This window comes from Leptinotarsa decemlineata, unplaced genomic scaffold (genome assembly GCF_025532065.1).
Source record: "Leptinotarsa decemlineata unplaced genomic scaffold, Ldec_3_MD MMD2_tig00026363_RagTag_RagTag, whole genome shotgun sequence".
Classification (NCBI taxonomy): Eukaryota; Metazoa; Arthropoda; class Insecta; order Coleoptera; family Chrysomelidae; genus Leptinotarsa; species Leptinotarsa decemlineata.
Genome location: NW_027412706.1, coordinates 297,796 through 318,726, shown reverse-complemented (window position 1 = coordinate 318,726; position 20,931 = coordinate 297,796). Strand labels below are relative to the sequence as shown.

General features: G+C 32.4%; 2 protein-coding genes across 3 annotated transcripts in view; one reads left to right on the top strand and one right to left on the bottom strand.

Moving 5' to 3' along the window:
* The window catches only part of Madm (MLF1-adaptor molecule), a 272,739-nt gene that overhangs the window by 241,492 nt on the left and 10,316 nt on the right, over positions 1-20,931 (top strand). For both annotated transcript variants that reach the window (XM_074185140.1, XM_074185139.1), the window contains one exon: positions 6,694-6,853. In XM_074185140.1, the coding sequence (XP_074041241.1) occupies positions 6,694-6,853 (160 nt within the window). The remainder of the gene's footprint in view (positions 1-6,693; positions 6,854-20,931) is intronic.
* Dbct (Dihydrolipoamide branched chain transacylase E2) lies at positions 13,057-14,469 on the bottom strand. Its single transcript, XM_023171875.2, has one exon. It carries the CDS (start codon positions 14,409-14,411, stop codon positions 13,125-13,127), a length of 1,287 nt encoding a protein of 428 aa, XP_023027643.2. The 5' UTR covers positions 14,412-14,469; the 3' UTR covers positions 13,057-13,124.

Genomic DNA, 20,931 nt, shown 5'->3' with positions numbered 1-20,931 from the left:
AAACGGTTTTTCATTCAGAAATAAACATAAACATCCCTTATCTTGAAAATAATTATCGATGGATACAACTACATTCTACCGTTGCTAATTTTGATCTTTAATCGTAGAGTGAAACTTGTATTCACTGAAAATTTGTTGAAGTAGTGGAAATTGCACATTTGTCTCGTTTTGACGTAGCTTAATGACCTTCGATCTGTACGTAAAGGATAAAAAAATGGGCGGGTATGTATACCTGATAGAACATTCTTTCAAAGATAAGGTATCAACAAATGAAATAAAAATTAAATACGTTGAAGTTCTCGGAAATCAATTACCTATCATTTTCACTTGAGTGCTGCAGAAATTACTTTCTGGAACTTTGGACTTTGAATGATAACATATTCTTTGATATTTATCATACATTCTGATGTTTTTCTTCGAAGGACTTTCAATTTTCCATAATTATCAAATCTAAAATTTGTTATCTATGGTACTAATTTAAGACCTTCTGTGTGGAGGTGGTAGATTCGAAAACCTAACACAGACACATTAAAGTTTCGCTCTATTTGTTTGATGATACGAGTTCGTTTTGATCCCAGAGATTCAACCTGAATGACAATAATTCATATTTCAGACGGTATTAACTTAAAGAAGGTTGAGGCATTCACACGAAAAGTAGTTTTATAATTTCTTTACCTATTCTGCAATAAATATATAAAAGGGAAACAAAGTATCTTAACGAAAACAAAAATGACTCCACGAAAATTGAAATATAGAAATTTCAATCATGTACATCAATTCTACATATATTTATGCCAAAATGTTTGGATATACTAAATCTTCTTTACTCGTGTGAAAGCCATAACAGTATTATTTGAGAGTATTGATCAGGGTAACACAGTGATTAGCTCATCATCTTTTTTTGTAGAAATCTTGAAATCCTTGACTCACTAACAGTTTTTTCGAGTTTGTTAAGAGTTTTGAGATCACAGTTATTACAGCATTGGTATGCATGTTCAAGAAATGTTAGGTTTTTATGAGTATGAGCTCAGCATACACAATTCAAATGTTTTATGTCTTGTACTGTACGATTTAACCATTTTACCAACCTTGGATACATTCAGATACATTTGGCTTTGAATAATCTCTTTGTGATTTTACATCAGCATTAATATTACTCGATTTCTCTCTACCAGATGTCTTTTGGAACTTTCGCATTTCCAAGTCATTTAAGACTTGACAGCTCTGCTTGGCTGTTCACATGAATGACAATATTATTTTTCGATGGCTTGAATTTCTTTTGCATACATTCTGGATTCCGACTGTTGAAGTATTATAGTTCAAAAAGTCAAACATATGTAAGTTAATTAATATTTTTCTCGAGAGAATTTATATGGTTGAAGCTGGAATAATTCTGCAACCGTGTTAGGAATCACACGTTAAAAGGTAAGACCTCGTTAGTCCTTAGCTCGCACAAGTTTCTCAACTTCTGAGAGTTTTCGTTCGTATGGGGGCGACAGCTGATTAACGGAAAAACAGATTTAGATTAATTTTAAATAGGCTATTGAAAAATAAACTCAACTGGGAAAAATACTAAGCTTTGCTTTGATGTTATACTAGAAATGAAGTGTGGACTACAAGAATGAAAACACTTGAAAGTGGGAGATTGAGAAAAAGAAACGTAGTAAAATTGAAAACAAAAATGGAAAAATACTAACCAGTTGTTATTTGGCAAGTTATTCATGGTCAAATGAAGTAGTAGACAGAAGCGAACGGAGGAAGTTTTAGGAATACCAAAACGGAAAGTAAAAGTAAATGTTAATAATCTTGTGAAAATTCCAGTTGACAAATCCAAAAATATCTATATGTTCATTAAAATAAACTATCTTGCCAACCTTATTCTATAACTGTAATCCTTCATGATAAGGAGTATTTTTGTTGATGGATTATCGAAAGATAATGTCATATAACATATAGGAACATGAGTTTTATTACCTTGGAGTGACACGAGTTTGTACCCAATTTCATTATCGCAGTCTGTTGTTTTTGATCGTTCCTTTGTTTTTTTACCCACCGGCAAAAACCGTGCAGTCTAGAGAAAAATAATCTTGAGTATTTAATGTCTTGTTTTTCGGCAAAATTTTAATGAGCTGATTAAAGATAACCTCATGTCATAAAAACAGTTGGAAAAGTTTTCCATTAAATATATCTGGTATTGAAAGCCAAACAAAATCGATCGCATATATTTCATGGAATGATTTTAATTCTGCTTGACACGAAAATTAGTTTTTTGTTTGTTTTTCTTGATCACAAATGATAAATTAATAGTATTGAAATGTAACATATAAGTCTCACAAACTCAGCTCAAAACATAATTTTTTTTGAAAATTCTGTTGCATTCGTCAAAATTGAATGTTGAATAATAGCTAACGAACGAAAACTGATATCGATTTATTATTGTCTTCAGAAATATACTGTGTCTGTGAAAAATAGCCAATACAGTGTGAGAACGATCGAAAACGGGAAAGCGGTTTTCCGGCGACTTTTCGCATAAAAATCGTCTCCTATATCAAAAAAAAAAGTTTGTCGATAACACCATGAATGCGTTAGATGGGTAATTGACGACCAAAAAGGTCGTTTGAAAAATTATTTTCTAAGCAAATGGCAAAAATATGTGATTTTAATTTTTTTCAGAATCGACCTGAATAATATTGTTTGTGAAAAAAGTCTTCTACTTTTTCAGATATTTTGCATAGTACGGAAAATTAATCCAAATATATGAAACAGTTTTATAGAAAATTTTAAAAGTTTCGAAGGAAAAGTAACCTTTTTTGATCACAATTTTTTCTATGTTCTATTTAAACTGATTGTCTGGATTCCGAAATGAGATTCTAGATTAGAGAAATAATCCATACATTTTCTTTCCTTCAAGATCATACGTTTTCGAACATTGTGAATGTTTCATGAAAGTGATTAATGAAATATAATGAATGTTGAAAGCCTAAACAGTTACTATTTCCTCCTGATGTGTTGATAATACAGATAATTATTATGTGGTATGTAACCTATGTTGAATACAGAATTATTGTTTTCATGTCATTGTTGCTGCATCATTAGAATATATTTCAAGATCAAATAGAGTTTACTTTAAATAAATGGCGTTGTAAATGTAGCAGAAAAATAAACATCTCCCTACTTTATAATTTTTTGGGGTGTCCATCAATGTCAATTTTTTTCAATTTTAATGGTTTGTTTTGCAACATAAGCATGATAGATAACCCACGTAATCTGACTGCCCTATTATCGGCACTGTAAATAGTTTTCTCACGTATATGTGTTCTAATCATAGTCCTCCTTTTTGTTTTCATTGTTAGTAATATTTTTTCAATGCCCGTTCCGAGTTTCCATAGAAAATCAAACAATGTAACCTTGATAATATGATCTCATTAGATAAGAACACAGTTACCCAACTATAAATTAATGTATTGAAAGATGAAAATATTTTTGGTTCAAAAATATGACAAAACAATACCTACAATATAAAATTTAGAAAATCTATCAGGAATACATTTAAAATGACAAAATCAACTTCCAAAAGGGGCTTAAAATTCGCATAGTTGTAATTTGTAGATGATACTATTTATATAACTTGTTTTATTAATGACTATTTATTTTGTAGAAATTCATATTGAATATAGAATAAAGGAAATAACTTTTGTCTAATTTCTACTAAGTTTTTTATTTGTTATGACCGGTAACTAGTTGTTTGAAAATGGTGTTATAAACCGAAACCGGTAACTAGTTATTTGAAAATGGTCTTATAAACCGAAACTGGTCGTAACAAATAATAAATTTAGTAGAAATTAGACAAAAGTTATTTTTTTTATTCTATATTCAATATTTATATAGATATGTATTTTCATTTTCTAAATTGATTTTGCTCCAAAGTCTCATTTATTAATATATTGGTTCACAAGTTCCAGATATCACTATTATATTTTTCTTTTTAAAGTATCTACTGAAATGAATTACTCAATAGATCAGAATAGATGAAATTTTTGCATAGCATAGCAGTCGGAGCACTTGAGAAATTTTTCTGCATTGTTTCTATATATCCATTGAAAATAGGGTAAAGAATGAATGCCAGTCATTATTTTATTGAAAATGTGTGAAGAATCTTTTAAAGAAAAAGTGTTATTTTTATGAATTAAGCCTGATTTTGTACATGAAGTTTTATTCATCATTTATCCGGAAATGTAAAAAGTGTTTGGTTTTCTACTTCTCTAAAATGCTTCTTTTTCCTATTCCTATTTCTCCTCAAATATATCCCCACTTTCAACTCAGAAAATGTTCTTTTGAGAACACTAACTGAGGTAATCAAAAAATCTTTTGAGACAGGAGTATTTTCCTCAGGGTTGAAGACATCAGTTGTTTTACCTCTCTATAAAGGTGGAGAGGTCACCAACCCCTCGAACTTCAGACTCATCTCGTTATTATCAACTATTTCAAAATTAGTGAAAAAAATATTGTTGAAATTTTTATCGAATGGAAAATTATTGAATGAATGTCAATTTGACTTCCAAAGCTCTAAAAACACCAATAATGCAATCTTCTCATTTTTGGAAAAAATATACTTGAATCTCAATGAAGGGGAAGCAATTCCTACAGTTTTCTGCTATTTTTCAAAGGATTTCGATTGTGTCAATCATCTACTTTAAAAAAGGAAAATTATCTTTATAAATCAACAATTAAGGCAAAATATAAATGATAGTTCAATACCACCTCCACAAGCCACATAAACAGCAGCTGTTTTGTTATTTATTTATATAAAGGAAGATAGGTTAGGTGCACAAAATGTGATATGTCACAGAATGTCTCGGAACTCGGAACATAAGTAAACAGAACAGCACGCCTCTGAAATATGTCATCTTTGTTTGCCTCATACAGGTAACAGATTCATTGTCCTTTATTAGCTATAACGGATGTTGCCAAATGGTGAAATAGAAACGAATCCCTTTAAATGTTGAATGCATTATTTCATTCCTCTTTTTTAAGTATTTAAATAATTTTTTAAAGAAAACTGTTGAAATGATAACTTTAAAATGCGTTGTTTAGAGCTTTTTCATGAAAACTACTTGATTTTCGTCAGGAGGAACATTCCCCATTCTTGAATGATATCCCCTTACATTCTTGTCAAAAGGCAGAATTCGGGTTTTGTTCTTGTCATTTGAGTAACGCAATCGGAACGTGCTATTACTTACTCTTAGATCGTTTAATGAACGAACGACAATGAAAGAATAATAAAAAAACGGAAAAATTTCAGCTAATCATTTTACCATCAGAAAAAAATATATACATATATAAATATATACACATACATACACACACACGCACACACATATCCATTTTGTAGAAAAAATTAATTTGAAAATAAATTATCATAAAATCATTATTGAAACATTTCAATAATTCATGCAAAAAATATGTTTCGAAATATTAACAGAGATCAGATGATATCTTACGTTCAATAGCAGGTATTTTGAATCTTGTTTACAACGAAGTTTTTGATTGTGTTTTATGATAGATAAACTTTTAATTAATTTTTTTAGCGATAACAGAATATTACTATATTTTTATATAATTTGATCTCTGAACTGCGAACATGTGTAGTTATTTTAATGGAATCTTCTAGGGAGGTTATAAAGAAAAACCGATTCACTAACTTGAAACTGAAATCGAATTTTCACCGCAAATTTGTATTTACTTATGTAGATGAATAATTATTCTGTTGACAATTTTCGAAAGATAAGAAAAACCGGGTAGTGAACCTCTGTTTGAGTTCATTGTAAAAACAAATGGGATTTAGAATTCTTTGGGATTTATCAAATTTTAATGAAGTTTCCAAAACATCTAACTTATGTTCAATTTTTCCAACATGCCCACCTGCACATTATGTACAGTGTGGAGACAATGTCGGGTTTCTTTACAATTCTTTGCAACCCATATTTTTTTTACATACAACATTACGATTATATGATTCAAGATGAATGCCAGAAAGTATATAAGCTAAAGGGTAAAGTAAAGTTGTTCTGCAATCTTTGCCTTTACTCATAAATTCATTATGTGTCATGTGTCATATATATATATATATATATATATATATATATATATATATATAGTATATAATCAATTTCAAATGAGTAAATATTCAGGAGATCATCTGCCTTCAACACTTTTTGTGAGTTTTGTGAGTTTGTCTTCTATCGTTTCTCCTGTTGCTGAACTCGAACTTCTCTGCAATTACATTGGGAAAATTACTCCCATTAGCCTAAATTTTATATTTGTTGAGAAGACTTGTACACATTTTTTGTGTTTTTTATTAAATTATTGAAAGAAGCACGACATGTTTGGAAAATGGGCTCTTGAAGCATTTATTTTCATTTTGTCTATTCCACAGAGCTTAGCAATTGCTATTATAAATGAATATTTAATTATGCATGTGTCTAAGACGTTCACATATACGTCACCACTGCATTGAAGGCTATTGTATCAGTTAAGAAGAGGAGAAACACTTTTTTTGTTTTTTTTGTTCAATGAGTTACCCTCTGAGCAAAGTAACCCCACTTTAGTATTACAATTAATGTTTTATCGTTATAAATGATTTTAGTTAGTCTGTAGATGTTCATTGGTTTCAATATTTTTTCTTTTTTTCAGCGAACATATCTGAGACGATAACAGACGAACTGATGCAGAGGTGGTATGGTCCAGATGTCATCGTGGCTGAGCTGAAGAGGAGAAGTGGAGAAACGATCCAGATGAAGATGATAGATGTGCCAATCACTGAGAAGCTGGAGAAGTTCGTTGAGGATGTCAAGTAAGTGGAACGTTACTAGTTTACATTCCAAATAATTTTCTTTAAGATGAGTATGTCACTATAATCATACTTGTTTTTATCAAAATCGGAATTTTCATAATGTTATAATTGTTGGCAATAATTCAAAAGAAAGCAAAATATTTCTTTTAAAAAATCATAATGTGGCAGTTCTTAAACTTATTGCTTTTGTAGTTGCGTAAAAATTGTTTTTATGGTATCCCTCATCAATGTTCTAAACTGATTAGTTTCTGCTTATTACGATTTAAATATCTCTGTATATCCCACATTGTATGTAGATTTTTATGTTGCTAGAATTCTTTTTTGAAGAATGATTGTGTTAAGATATTGGATCAGTTACATTACCTTTCCTACACATTTTTCCTACAGCAGGAAGTCGGGTATTAGATAGATAGATAGATTTATTCTCAATTGATACACAAAAGTTGCTTGCAGTCGTCAGTTTCATAAATGAATGTCATCAGATTATAAACCAATGGTTAGTTACATGAGTCAGAATGAATATCTTAAAATGTTAGTTTAACTAATACAACATATATGCACATAGACAAAAACTTACTAAATATAGTTAAAATAAATAAAAGGTTACCAATTATGAGAACACATGCTTTATCCCGTCATAATAATCATTTGTACTGTATAAACACATATCCTTCAAGATTTCTTTAATTTTATTTCTGAAACTAGTCAATGACAAGTTTTGTATATGGTCTGGAAGCTGGTTGAAATAGCTTATTCCTACTATATACACTATGTGTGATTCATTCTGTAATTTGAAAAATTATCTATGTGTTTTCTAATATATGTAAGATTTTCGTACACAATGCTGAAGTAGAGAGTCATAATACCTAGTTTTTCAAAAATTGGTTTGCAAGAGTCATCAAATTTGGCTTTTACAATTGAACGCACAGCAGCCTTTTACACCATAAATATTCTTTGCAAGTGGGTATCAGCTGCATTTTCTCAACTTAATATTCCATATGTCATGAGAGAATGAAAAAGTGCATAGTAAACTGTAATAGCAATATCTTTATTGGTGAGATGTGATATGCTGCGTATGGCAAATACTGTTTTTGACAATTTGCTACACAAATAGTGATTTAGATACAATCCGTTGAGATCAAACCATTCTTTTGCCGTTGACATAATATTTGTAGGAATAATAAGGTTTTCATTTTTGTTATTAGAATATGTGAAGTTTGTATTATCTGCATACAGTTTTGTAGTTAAGTTGTCATATATATTGGTCATAAAATCAGGTAAATCATTTATGTAGATTAAAAATAGAAGAGGTCCCAATATGGACCCCTGAGGAACTCTTCTTCTTGAAGTCAGTTTCTCACTGAATTTATTATCCCTGTACACAGCTTGATATCTGCTTTCTAAGTAAGAACATATTAATCTGTTGGCTAGTCCTCTTATTCCATACCTGTGAAGTTTTTCTATGAGCTTGGTATAACTTACACAGTCAAACGCTTTAGAAAGATCGGTAAAGATTGTGATGCATTGCTCTTTATTTTCGAATGCTTCATGAATGTTGTTAACGAGAGCCATAATTGCATCGGAGGTGCTTTGGCCTTTCCTGAAACCGTATTGACAAGTTGAGAAAAGATTAAATTTTTCTAGATATTTAATTATTTGTTGTGCTATGACTCTTTCTAGTATTTTCGAAAAACTGGGTAAAATATGAATTTGACGGTAATTTACTGGTAGGGTTGGGTCCCCACTTTTATAGATAGGCAGTACCTTGGCTGTTTTAAGTAAGTCAGGAAATGTTGCCTCTAGTAAGCTGCTGTTTATTATTTCTGTTATTGGAACAACGATATTATGTGAGATGCACTTGATCAGATAAAAACTTATCTAATATATAAAAATGGATGTTTGTTGGTTGGTTGGTTGGTTGATTGGTTGGTAAGTGATAAACTTCTACATCGCTCAACCGATCGTGATGAAACTTGACATGTATAAGTAATTTTTCATAGAGAAGGTTTTTAGGCTATCAATTTTTCTATAACTCACCACTAGATGGCGCTGTAGAACAATTTTTTGAAAACACTGTTCTATAACGCTGCGCACGCCTAAGTTCGTTGATTCTGATTCTGTCAAAACATTGGAACAGCAGTGATACAGCAACATAGTACTAGTTTCATATATATCCTGAGTATTTTTAGATTTAATGTTGGAAATAATAATACTTGTTTCATATTCATCTACAGGCTGAAGGAATATGGAATGTGATCCTTTATTGCCATATATGTGATTTTTTGATGATGTGCATAAACCAGTGTCGATGTTGCTAACTAACTAACATTATTATTAAAATGACCACTGTTGCCAAGTCATTCTTATGCTCAGCAGTAGATTTTTTGTATGTAAAACAGTAGATTGATACAAATAACAGTAGAAAATATATTTTATATGTACTACAAATTAGCAATTTCCACTATTTACAGTCATTCAACGATAAAAGGGTCATCAGTAGATTTGAACTTCTAAAGAACTTTAACTCGAGAACCAAAACAGAGCTACTGTAAAAACAGTAGACAACTGGCAACACTGAACATGGCGCTCCTCTCGTGCGATTTCTTCTTTATCTATTCCGCAGTCTCGTATTATGTTTTCGTTGTGAAAGACCCGATCTTTTTCCTCGAGGCATTGTAAATAACACAGACATAACCACAATCATTTTTGAGTTATGAATGTTGTAACTAACGTTATTTTGCGGCTTGCCAATGATTTCAATGGTTCACTTCTGTAACCGGCAACTTCCTAACTAGTGTACAATTGTTTTGAGAGTCAAAATCCACTGATGACTTCACTTTTCGTGATGATTATCAACTGATTGTAACTGATGGAAATCACCATGTATGCAGTATGTATCTATAAAATATATATTCTATTGTGTTTTATCAATATCCGGATTTTCTGACACAAAATGTACTGCCAAGAATGAATAAGACTTTGAGTTTCACTAACACAATATAAAAAGTTGATAAAACTCAGCTAACCACTCAACATAAAAATTATCAAATTCTAATCATTTGTTTTCTAGAAACTTGATCTCCTGAGGACGCTAACTTGGTTAGCGAAACGCGTGTTGAGAGACTGTAGTTTTTGCTCTGGTGTTGGGAAAGTGTTTTCAATAGATTCATTGTACGCCAGAGGTTCCAGTATAAACTATCAAACGTGAATTGTTAACACAGTGGATTGTTAAAAAAATAAGGTGAATGTTCAAATTTCGCGGGCTAGATACATTTGATTAGCGCTTTTTTATTTTTTTTTATGTTGATACATTCATCTCGTACATTTGTTCAGAGTTTCAGCTGTTTAGCTTGTTGGTGAGAAGCATGAAAGTTAGTGTTCTGTTTGTTCGGAGATTTTCCGCTATCGAAAAAAATGGATCAAAGAATTTGCATAAAATTTTGTGTAATGAATGGAATTGAATGCTCAAAAACCAAGAGACGGGGAGGAGGTACGATAGTTGAGGTTATCATATAAATATATCTCCTTTGAGTTATAATTCGAAATATTTTGTTTTATTTGCCGTACAATGTATTTGTTAATGCATACATAAAAAAATTAATCTATTCACGGGTAATTCATATTAGTTTAAATGTATAAATAATCACATAACTTTGCTAATCAATTGGGGAATGTTCCTCCTGACGAAAATCAAGTATTTTTCATGAAAGAGCTCTTAAACAACGCATTTCAAACTTATCATTTCAACCTTTTTCTTTAAAAAATTATTTAAATACTTAAAAAAGAGGAATGAAATAATGCATTCAACATTTCAAAGGGATTTGTTTCTATTTCACCATTTGGCAACATCGGTTATAGCTAATAAAGGACAATGAATCTGTTACCTGAATGAGACAAACAAAGAAGACATATTTCAGAGGCGTGCTGTTATGTTTACTTTTGTTCCGAGTTCCGGGACATTCTGTGACATATGACATTTTGTGCACCTAACCTATCTTCCTCTATATAAGTAAATAACGAAACAACTGTTTATGTGGCTTGTGGAGGTGGTATTGAACTATAATTTATGTTTTGCCTTAATTGTTGATTTATAAAGATAATTTTTCATTTTGAAAGTAGAATATCTAGGTACGTATAAATTATTTCAACTTGATTATAGGCGCTGTTGCCAATATGTGAATTAAAAACAAATCCCTTTAAAAATTAAAACCCAGCATTTGAAACATCAATTTGAATACTTTTCGAAATGAATTTGAAAAACTCATGAATTAAACTCAACTTTATTTTGTTCAAACTTGCATTTGCTGTAAAAACCCAAATTGAGGAACAGTTCCCATTGTGCATTATTCAAAAGATTTTGCTGACCCATTGAATGATATTTTCAAATTCACTGTGGGTCACAGAAAGTTTTTTTTACTGGTTTCGATGAATATTATAATATATAAATGAAAAAACCAATATTGGAATATTTGTACCTACGGTTTCTTTTGATGGATTTTTTCCTTGAGTTTGAAGTTCGAATAAAATTTGGATGCCTTTCCACTCCGTGTATTATTCATACATCGAATTATTCACACACAATTACTAAAATACTTTTATCGATTCGTACTACATAATTTTATTGACTTCCTTAAGACATGACATCATAGGACTCAACTCTGAAATTCGCTATAGATTCCGAAATTCACAACAACCACTAAATGACCACACACAACTAGACATAACTGTGTTCAGGAAAAAATAAAACAATTAGAGCTGTTATGTCAACGATTAGACGTCTATAGTTTTACTGTTGGGACAAAACAAGATCCTGGATAAGTGTCTGTCGACTTGAGGCTTATTATAAGGTTCATACAAGTTATAATTTGTATTGCACTTATTATATATCTGAGATTTTTTTTTATAGTTCATGTGATTTCACATTTATATTAAAATTAAAATAAAACTTCAAAGTAGTCATCAATTGATTCACATAAAGATTCTGAAGTAACAAGGTATCACATTGATAAACAAATGAAACGAAACCACATCATACCAGTTCAAAAGGAAATATGATTCACAACAATGACATGGCCAACCCTGCGGTTGAAAACAAAGCATCGGGTGATCTGAAGAAAACAAGAAAACTCGTAAAGACGAGCATTCGAAATCATACACATATATAGAACGTGATGCAATATTAACTGCTTATCTCGTTTTAATAAAATCAGCCGTCTCTTATCAGCAATATAAGGCTGTGGAAGGTATTGGTGGATTCAATCGAATCTGTATTGTCTACGGGGTATCGGAGGAGTTTCCTTTTCTCGCAATTTGAGGAAAATTTACTTGATCTGTTCCGTTCGGTATTTAAGATAAACGCGAAAACAATATGGTGGCTATCGACGTTTTATTGTATCAGCTGGCCGCTTTGTCTGATGGGCGGTAAGTTTATTTTTTACAGTTTAATTTTAAGTTTTTGAAACTATGATTAACAAGCCATATTTTCAGAATAATAAAACAAGAGAATGAATTGGCAAAAGTTGATTCACTTGTTTATTTGTATAATTTCATCAAAATTCCTTCCACTTTCAGCATTGCTTTCACCTCTACCATGCAGTTTACAGATGTGTGAACTTTTGATTCATTTTGTAATGCGGATAAAGTATATTCAGACAGCTCTATTTTTGACATGATGCACCTTTTGACTCGATTTTTTCAAATAAAAATATAAGAAAGAAAATACTTTGGATTAAAAAAAAAGTGTTTGTGGAACTCTATAAAATTCGTAGAAAAGATGTTCACCTCTAGCACAAATTATATTATCAGGTTAAGTTATTTTAATCGTTCTATGAAATGGTTTCCATTGGAAAATATTCAAGAATATACAAGAAATATTAACAAAATATTGTATATATACTGTATCAGAAAACTTTATTTTGGATTTAATATCGTATGGGAATGTTTTTGCTGGAATTGATATATTCAAAGATACCCTCGACAGTTTTTGTGCAATTCACTTCTTTAACACAGCCCCCATAAAGTAGATTATACTTATAAAATTTTTAAAAATTTATCAAGAAACAAATATTTGAATAATTCCCAAACTACTAGTATAAATCACACTTTTTTGTGTTTTGTAGCGAGATATGACATGGTGTAATGGTGTATCGAATGATATTTAAATGTTTGGTTGGTTCATTGCAAGGTTTTATAAGTTATGGCAGAACGGTAAAAAAACTTAATAATAATACATTTTTTTGGACATATTCGAAGACATATAATTTACCACTCATCACATATTCAAAAACAACAAATAAGGATTTTCCAATTGTTTCTTCAACACTTTCACGAATCGCGCCATGGTAGCGCCATCTATGATCCGATGATCAGCCGAACCACTTATATTGATAATTTCTTCTGCGATGATGTTCTTCGATGAATCGAATCCAGGTACTATTTTGGTTGCACCAACCGCTATGATGGCCACTTGTGGGGTGAGGATAAGCGGCTTCGTGTAAGTTCCTCCTATTGAACCAACATTGGATACGGTAAAGGTACCTCCCGATAAATCGCTAGGAGAAAAATTACCGTCTTTACCATTTTTAATGAGCCTCTGTAGCTCGCTGGAAATCTCCATTATGGATAAATTTTCCACGTTTTTTATCACGGGTACTGCTAATCCTAAGGCCGTATCCATGGCTATACCGATATTGTGGGACTTGTGGTAGATTATGTTTTCACAATGCTCGTCCACTGAAGCATTTATGATCGGATAACGTTGTAAAGCGTTGGATACCGCCTTCACAAAAAATGGCACCAGCGATAACTTCGTGTCTTGTGATTCCCTCAGCTTGCTTCGCACTTTCGACAGTTCTGTCACCTTTATTTCGTCACTGTACACGAAGTGTGGGATTTTCATGGCTTCTGTCATAGTTTTTACCATGGCTTTCTTGAAACCTTTGATGGGCTCTATTCTGGCTTCATCGGTAACAGGAACTTTCGTCGGTTTTGGTCCTTGGATATGTTTTAGAACGTCTTCTTTCAGGATTCGACCATGTTTGCCCGTTCCCTTTATGTTCGCTAGATCTAGTTTGTGTTCCTTTGCTAACCGACGGACGGAGGGTATGCAAAAAGCTTCGTTGTGGGACTCCTCGACATGTTCATCTTGTCTCGTTTTCGTTTCTTCCATTATCGGCTTATCTACTGTTTCTGTCACGTCATTAGCGCCCTCTACGATATCAGAATCCGTTTCTATATCTATTAGAGGTTTTCCTACTAAAGCGATATCGTCCACCTTGTAATGCAACTTTGAAACAACTCCGTCATACCTGCTTGTTATGGTCACGGATGCTTTATCACTTTGAACTTCGCATATGTTGTCGAATTGCGACACTTTATCGCCAGCTTTGACGTACCACTCCTTCACCGCGACTTCTCGTATGCCTTCCCCAATATCGGATAGATTGAAGGCCACTTTGGCAGCTAGTTTTCGGTACACGTGTAGGTGTTTTCCTTGCACAACCTTGTTTTTGGTCAATAATTTGTTTAATATCGATAAAGCTCTACAAGATGTCGACATGTTAACAGTCTACTATCTGATACTACTTTGAACGTTGGCATTGACGATTATCTTGTTTGAATACAATCGGGAATTGTGTAATCGCGGAGTCGCTTTAATTATTCGGTTATCATCGGAGTAATGATAATGAGCTGTCTTATGGTTCAAGAAATCGTACGATAAATTTTATTAGTTGGATAGTGTTTCGAAAGAGACAGACTGATGCTTTCGTTTTCAAAAGATATTCAAATTTATTTCTTACAGTGTGTTCATGTACTTGATATTAATTCATACTGTTTGAATTTCATGCTCGCGTAGGTTTTATGTTATTTAACCTACCGTCGTGTGGATATAAGTAATTTTACAAAAATTTAACATTTTTTGTTTTTAAAACTATCAAAAAATAGTTTTTCTTTCTTGTTTGTCAAATCCTTAGTGATTCAAACATAATTGCTGTTACTCTTTTTTGAACAAATTTTGGTTTTATGTTACATAAAGTTGAATATGTGTGTACGAAATTTTCTCATTAATTTCCAAACAGCAATATTACAATATTAATTCATTTGTTAGACAAAAATGCTTGAGTCCAACCTTTGATTATGAACAATTAAAAGAAAAATCAATATTTTTTGTTATAGAAACATCGGATTATAAAACGAAGAATACCCATCGACTATTTACACGTGATTGATGTTTGAAAAATAGTACACGTCCAAAATAAACCCCTTTAGATATTTTTTCGAATAAAATTTCCATTGTTGACACCATCTTCAAAGCGTTGCTCTTTATGAAAATATTCAAAGCACACGCGTACCACAATTATCAAGTTATATGGTTAAAAAAATCTGTTTTAAAATCTATTTTTCCGGCGACAGCTGACTAACGGAAAAATAGATTTTAAAACAGAGTTTTTTTTAATGTAGCATAACTATATGAAAACGCACATGACTTTTCAGTAATCATATTACACTTTCACTAGATACAAAACAGTCACCAAAAATGCAATACTCTTTTTGACACGCTTTTCACCAACCAAGTTGCCGTTTTCAGCTTTCAGAATAATTTTGTTGCTGCTTTACCTTCTTTTAGCAGTTCGGTTGACGAAGATTCAGTAGATTTTTAAGAATGATCGTAATGAGTTTTAGAAACCTTCCAGCATGTCCATTTCATTCGAAAAACATGGCAGCGTGATTATTGTGTTTTCTTTCGTCTTTTGAAACGCCCATTTCTACATTCTTCTCCCCTGTATTATCCGGTCAAATTAGACCAAAAAAATAGAAATGGAGGTACAAAATTCGCACCCAGCTCAAAATTGTTAGGATTGTTCAAAATACTATCATAAATGAAATCAAAAAAATCCTCATCAATCCGATACCTGGAAACAAATTTACTCGGTGTCCAAGTTCACAAAAACGGGTTTTACGCGATTTGCAGCTATACGGTCAGTTTTATCATGAAACTAGTTCCGGCAAAAATTGTAGATCCGATAATTATCTATAAAAAATGTTTCGATACTTTTTTCCTAAGAGCCACCCTTCTTGAGATAACGATTCAAAAAGTTAGAAGTTAGAACAGTTTTGTAATCGTCATAATATGCACACTTGCAGACGTGTCAACCGCCACGCCATCAATTGAAGAAGTGTACTCAGCGCATTTTTTCATCGTTGTTTCCCGGGTAAGCCCATTCCACCGATCTGTTATGATTCTGTTTAATTTGAAACTAATGAATAATAATAAAAGATATTGGTGAGGGTTGAAAATGATGAAAGCGATGTAAACTAAAAAAAAATTGTGAAATTAATTCGTATGATTCATAATTATCTGATACTTCTGCTTCCTCTTCTTCTTTTTCTTCTTCTCCGTGTTCTTCTTTTTCATCCTGGGTGCAAGCAAATTGCCCCAATAGTGATACATCGCATGTCTCCTCGTTGGTATCAAACGAAACCTCAATTGTTGGTGATTCAACATTGGAGCATGACCGGCCTTGACAAATTGTACATGCTAGAGAACAAAACACTCCAACATTTTTGCAACCAAATTTAGCACTGCATCCTTTTTTACAGTTGCAAAAAATTGTGTTTAGCGCTAAGTACAGTACCTCAAAGGTGGCGTGGAAACGTGTGCAAATTATGACGATTAAAACTTTTACAACTTTTTGAATCATTATATCTCAGAAACCGTGGCTCTTAGGTTTCATTCATGATGGTGTTTTGAACAATTCTACCAATTTTGAGCTGGGTACAATTTTTTTGCCCTAATCAATATTCACTGAGATATTACACTTTGAAGCAGACATTTTGAAAAAAATAAAACATTTCTTATCTCAATACCGAATTTAGGCACATCTAGTCCTTCGACACGCCTCTCCAATGCTGCCCCCTTTCACCCCCCTTCCACCCCCCTTCATAAAAATAATCATTTACTACCTTTTCTTACTGACGATATTATTGCAGGTTCGTTATAAAATGTTATTGAGACATAAATCTTTCTGCTATTATTGTAGCAATGTTACAAAATCGGCGTATTTTCATTTGATGAAATCTGGTAATGAAGATAAGATTAAAATTATTTCCACATACGAAAACAAGTGAAATAATATTGAATGGAACCGGATCATAATGTATTCGAGCACAATTTCAATTTTGAAATGTTCCATGTGTTATACGTTTAATGAATCATTCGCTAAAAATACTTCCAGGGGACATACAGGTCTAATAAGATTTTATGGTTATAGCTGATTTGTAAATATTCACTCACAAAGATACGGAAAATGTGGTAACTAAAATGCAGGCAAATATGTTGATTAATAAATTTGAATATAATAGACATTGACTTTTTGGAATTGTAAAGAGGTCAATCAGTTCACCATCAAATAACACCTGATATAAAAATGGAATAAAATTGTGACCGGTATCTCTTTTATAATATCGGAGAAATTTGCTATTGTCATCAAATCCTTCAATAACATTATTTTTATGTATATTCATTTTATTAAATTCTTATACTGTCCTTGGAGTCGCATTTTAAAGACTTTCGCCTTTCTTTATTTTTCACAAGTCTCTTAAATACTTCTGAGGAATTTTCAGTATATTTTAACCAAGTTTATTACCCAGCGACAAATTCATGGATATTTTTATCTCGAGCAATTTTTACTGACCTGTTTAAAATACGATATATTTATTTCAAACACATTACTCGGACGATACACATGTCCTATATTAGTCGGTCGGTTCAAAAACATGATTTGAAAAAAGGTTGACGACTCTGGAGAGTAAATAGACGAAAAATATATTACTTTTTAATCTTTGAATTTGTACTAAATGCCTGTTTCAAATTTGACCATCGGCGATCAGCCATGATTTTTTATTATTTCGAAGAATTTTCTGTTTTGAAAGAACTTGCTCTTGATTTTGCAATAGACAAAATTATTATGAATATTCAAGGTGATAGTGACAATGAAATTACCAGTGAGAATAGTGATAACCCTACAAGCGATTCCGATCTGCCTGTAGTTGAACCTTTAATTCGGTATATTTTTCTTTGGATTCATTCACATTAATAAATATGTTTCCCAAGAAAATTTCATTTTGAAATTTAGTATTCAATCCAAATTAATAACATTTTCAGAATAAGTCTTTTTATGTTGTCTTAATAAACCCGAAATTAAATGCAATTCACAATGCTGAAAAACAAACTCATTCAAATTCAATTACGTGAATACCGCATTATCATACTGAACAAATAATTGACTATCAATTAAAAAACCATCAACCTTTATTGCAACTTGCGGTGAGGACCAAGTCGCACGGTAGTTGGAAGACCTATTATAAATTATTTTTTGCCTTAAATCTCTTAGTCGATCTTGTTGGATAAGAGGTTCAGGAAAAGGCAATCGGACTAAGGTATTTTGCAACAGCCGACGGAATTTTGGAATAGTTGATCTTCGTCAACGCATTATATCCAAGTGAAAAATCTAAACCTTTGCACTCTGTATCTTTTTCCGCGACGCAGGCTTATAATCTCTGCAAAGGATTCAAATCTTGACATCGAACAGTGACGTAGATTTTTCAACTTTTTGGGGGGCTCCTAAGCAATGAGACAATGAACAAAACAGCCAACTCCGTGATGAACTAGTCGATCAGACGATCATCAAAATATAAAATATTCGTCGTGAAGTCATCAGAACTCATTTGACACTCTCTACACTCCTTTGTAAACGCTTTTTCTGCTCGTAGGAGTACATATTTGGCAAAGAAATGCCATTCCTTTCCTGGAAGATCACGATCAATAGAAGAAAGAAGAACATATTATTGTAGGGCCGTTTGATTTATTTACCTGACTGTTGAAAACGTTTGGGACAAAATGAAAATAAAAACAGTGAAGAAATGCACTAGAATACAGGGTGTAACTAAATAAGTGTAAAACATTTAAGGAGGTGATTCCTCATCGAAAAAAAAATAGGATCTTTCATATAATGAAATTTCATTGGAGCATCCCTTGTTAAGATACAACCCCTTTAAGGGGGTACATAAAATTTGTATAACAATTTTTTAACAAGCACTAAAAAAATTACAACATTGAAATTAACCTGACGTTTTGTATTACCAAAAAGACACTTACCCAGAAATTTATTTGGTTTACCCCATGGTTGTAAGGGTTGGAAAACGCAACCCCTAAAATTTTATTTCCAATGTAACTTTTTGTTTTATTATTTGTTTACCATTTAAAACTCAATTTCCGATTGCCTGTTCCATTCTAAACAAAAAATGTCTCTTGGGTTTTTTGCCCAAAATAAACCAGTCCGCAGCAAAAAATTATTTCACGAACAACTACTAATGCGAAAATACGAAACTAATCTATCTAATAGGTCGCTATTAGCGATTGTGACAATTAAATTGGTATGACGCTGTCAGTTTGTGAATTTTCGAAATTGAATTAATACTAATTGTGTGTTGTTGTTCTGTTCTTAATTTAGTACTTCAATAATTCACTTGTTATTAAAATGGCATACACAAATGAGGAAATGGCTTATGCATTATGTTTACGGTCTGTCACAGGGGAATGGGTTAAAAGCTTCTAGAAGATATGCTGAAATGTATCCTCAACGGCAGCACCCTTCACATAGAATATTTGCTCGACTCCATCAATGATTACGAGAATATGGTTCATTCGGCAAAAGAACGCAGGATTGTGGTCGCCATCGAGAAGTACGAACACCACAGCTTGAGGAAGCAGTACTTAATTTGATTGAAGAGCAACCTACTACCAGTACTAGAAAGATTGCTTTCCAGCTAAATGTTGATCATATGACGGTATTTCGAATTTTAAAGGAACAACTCTTATACCCTTACCCTTACCATCTGCAACTAGTACAGGAACTGTTACCACGTGACTTTCCGAACCGTCTTGAATTTTGCAATTGGATGCTGGAAATGATTGGAAGAAATTGTGACTTTTTGAAGACGATAGAATTCACAGACGAATGTAGTGTTTCTCGAGACAAGATTATTAATTTTCATAATTACCACATATGGGCTGATCAAAACCCTCACGCTATTGTCGAAACTAACCATCAAGAACAGTTTTCTCTTAACGTGTGGTTCGGAGTTAATGTGGATGATTTAATTGGGCCTCATTTTCTACCTCCTCGATTAAATGGTGAGGCATACGTTCAATTTTTAAGAGATGTTCCTTTGGGCGTCAGAAGGGATATGTTTTTTATGCATGATATGGCTCCCGCCCATTTTAGTCAAGTAGCACGTCAGCATTTAACTGAAACATATGCAAATTAGTGGATAGGTCGAGGAGGACTACAGGACTGGCCCTCTCGATACCCGGATCTCAATCCTCTCGATTTCTCTATTTGGGATCATTTACAGCATTTGGTTTATCGTACTCCTGTTCGCGATGTAGAGGACTTAAGAAACCGAATCATCGATGCGTGCAGGGTAATCAGAGAGACTCCAGGAATATTTGAGCCAATACGTGGCTCAATGCGCCGACGTCTAGACGCTTGCGAAATGTCTGAGATATTGAACATTTACTATGATTTCTACATATTGTGTGTTTTTTTATTAATAAATTAGTTTTGTTTATTACCCTTCAATCGTTTAATGCAGGTACTAACTGCAAAATAACAATCAATCCAGTTTGCATTTATGACAATGTATCCCTGTATTTGTTCGTAAAATAATTTTTTGCTGCGAACTGGTTTATTTTGGGCAAAAAACCCAAGAGACATTTTTTGTTAAGAATAAAATAGGCTATCGGAAATAAATTTTTAAATGGTAAACTAATAATAAGACAAAAAGTTACATTGGAAATTAATTTTAGGGGTTGCGTTTTCCACCCCTTACAACCATAGGGTAAACCAAATAAATTACTGGCTAAGTGTCTTTTTGGTAGTACAAAACGTCAGGTTAATTTCAATATTGTAACTATTTCAGAGCTTGTGAAAAAAATTGTTATACAAATTTTATGTACCCCCTTTAAGGGGCTGTATCTCAACAAGGGATGCTCCAATGAAGTTTCTTTATATGAA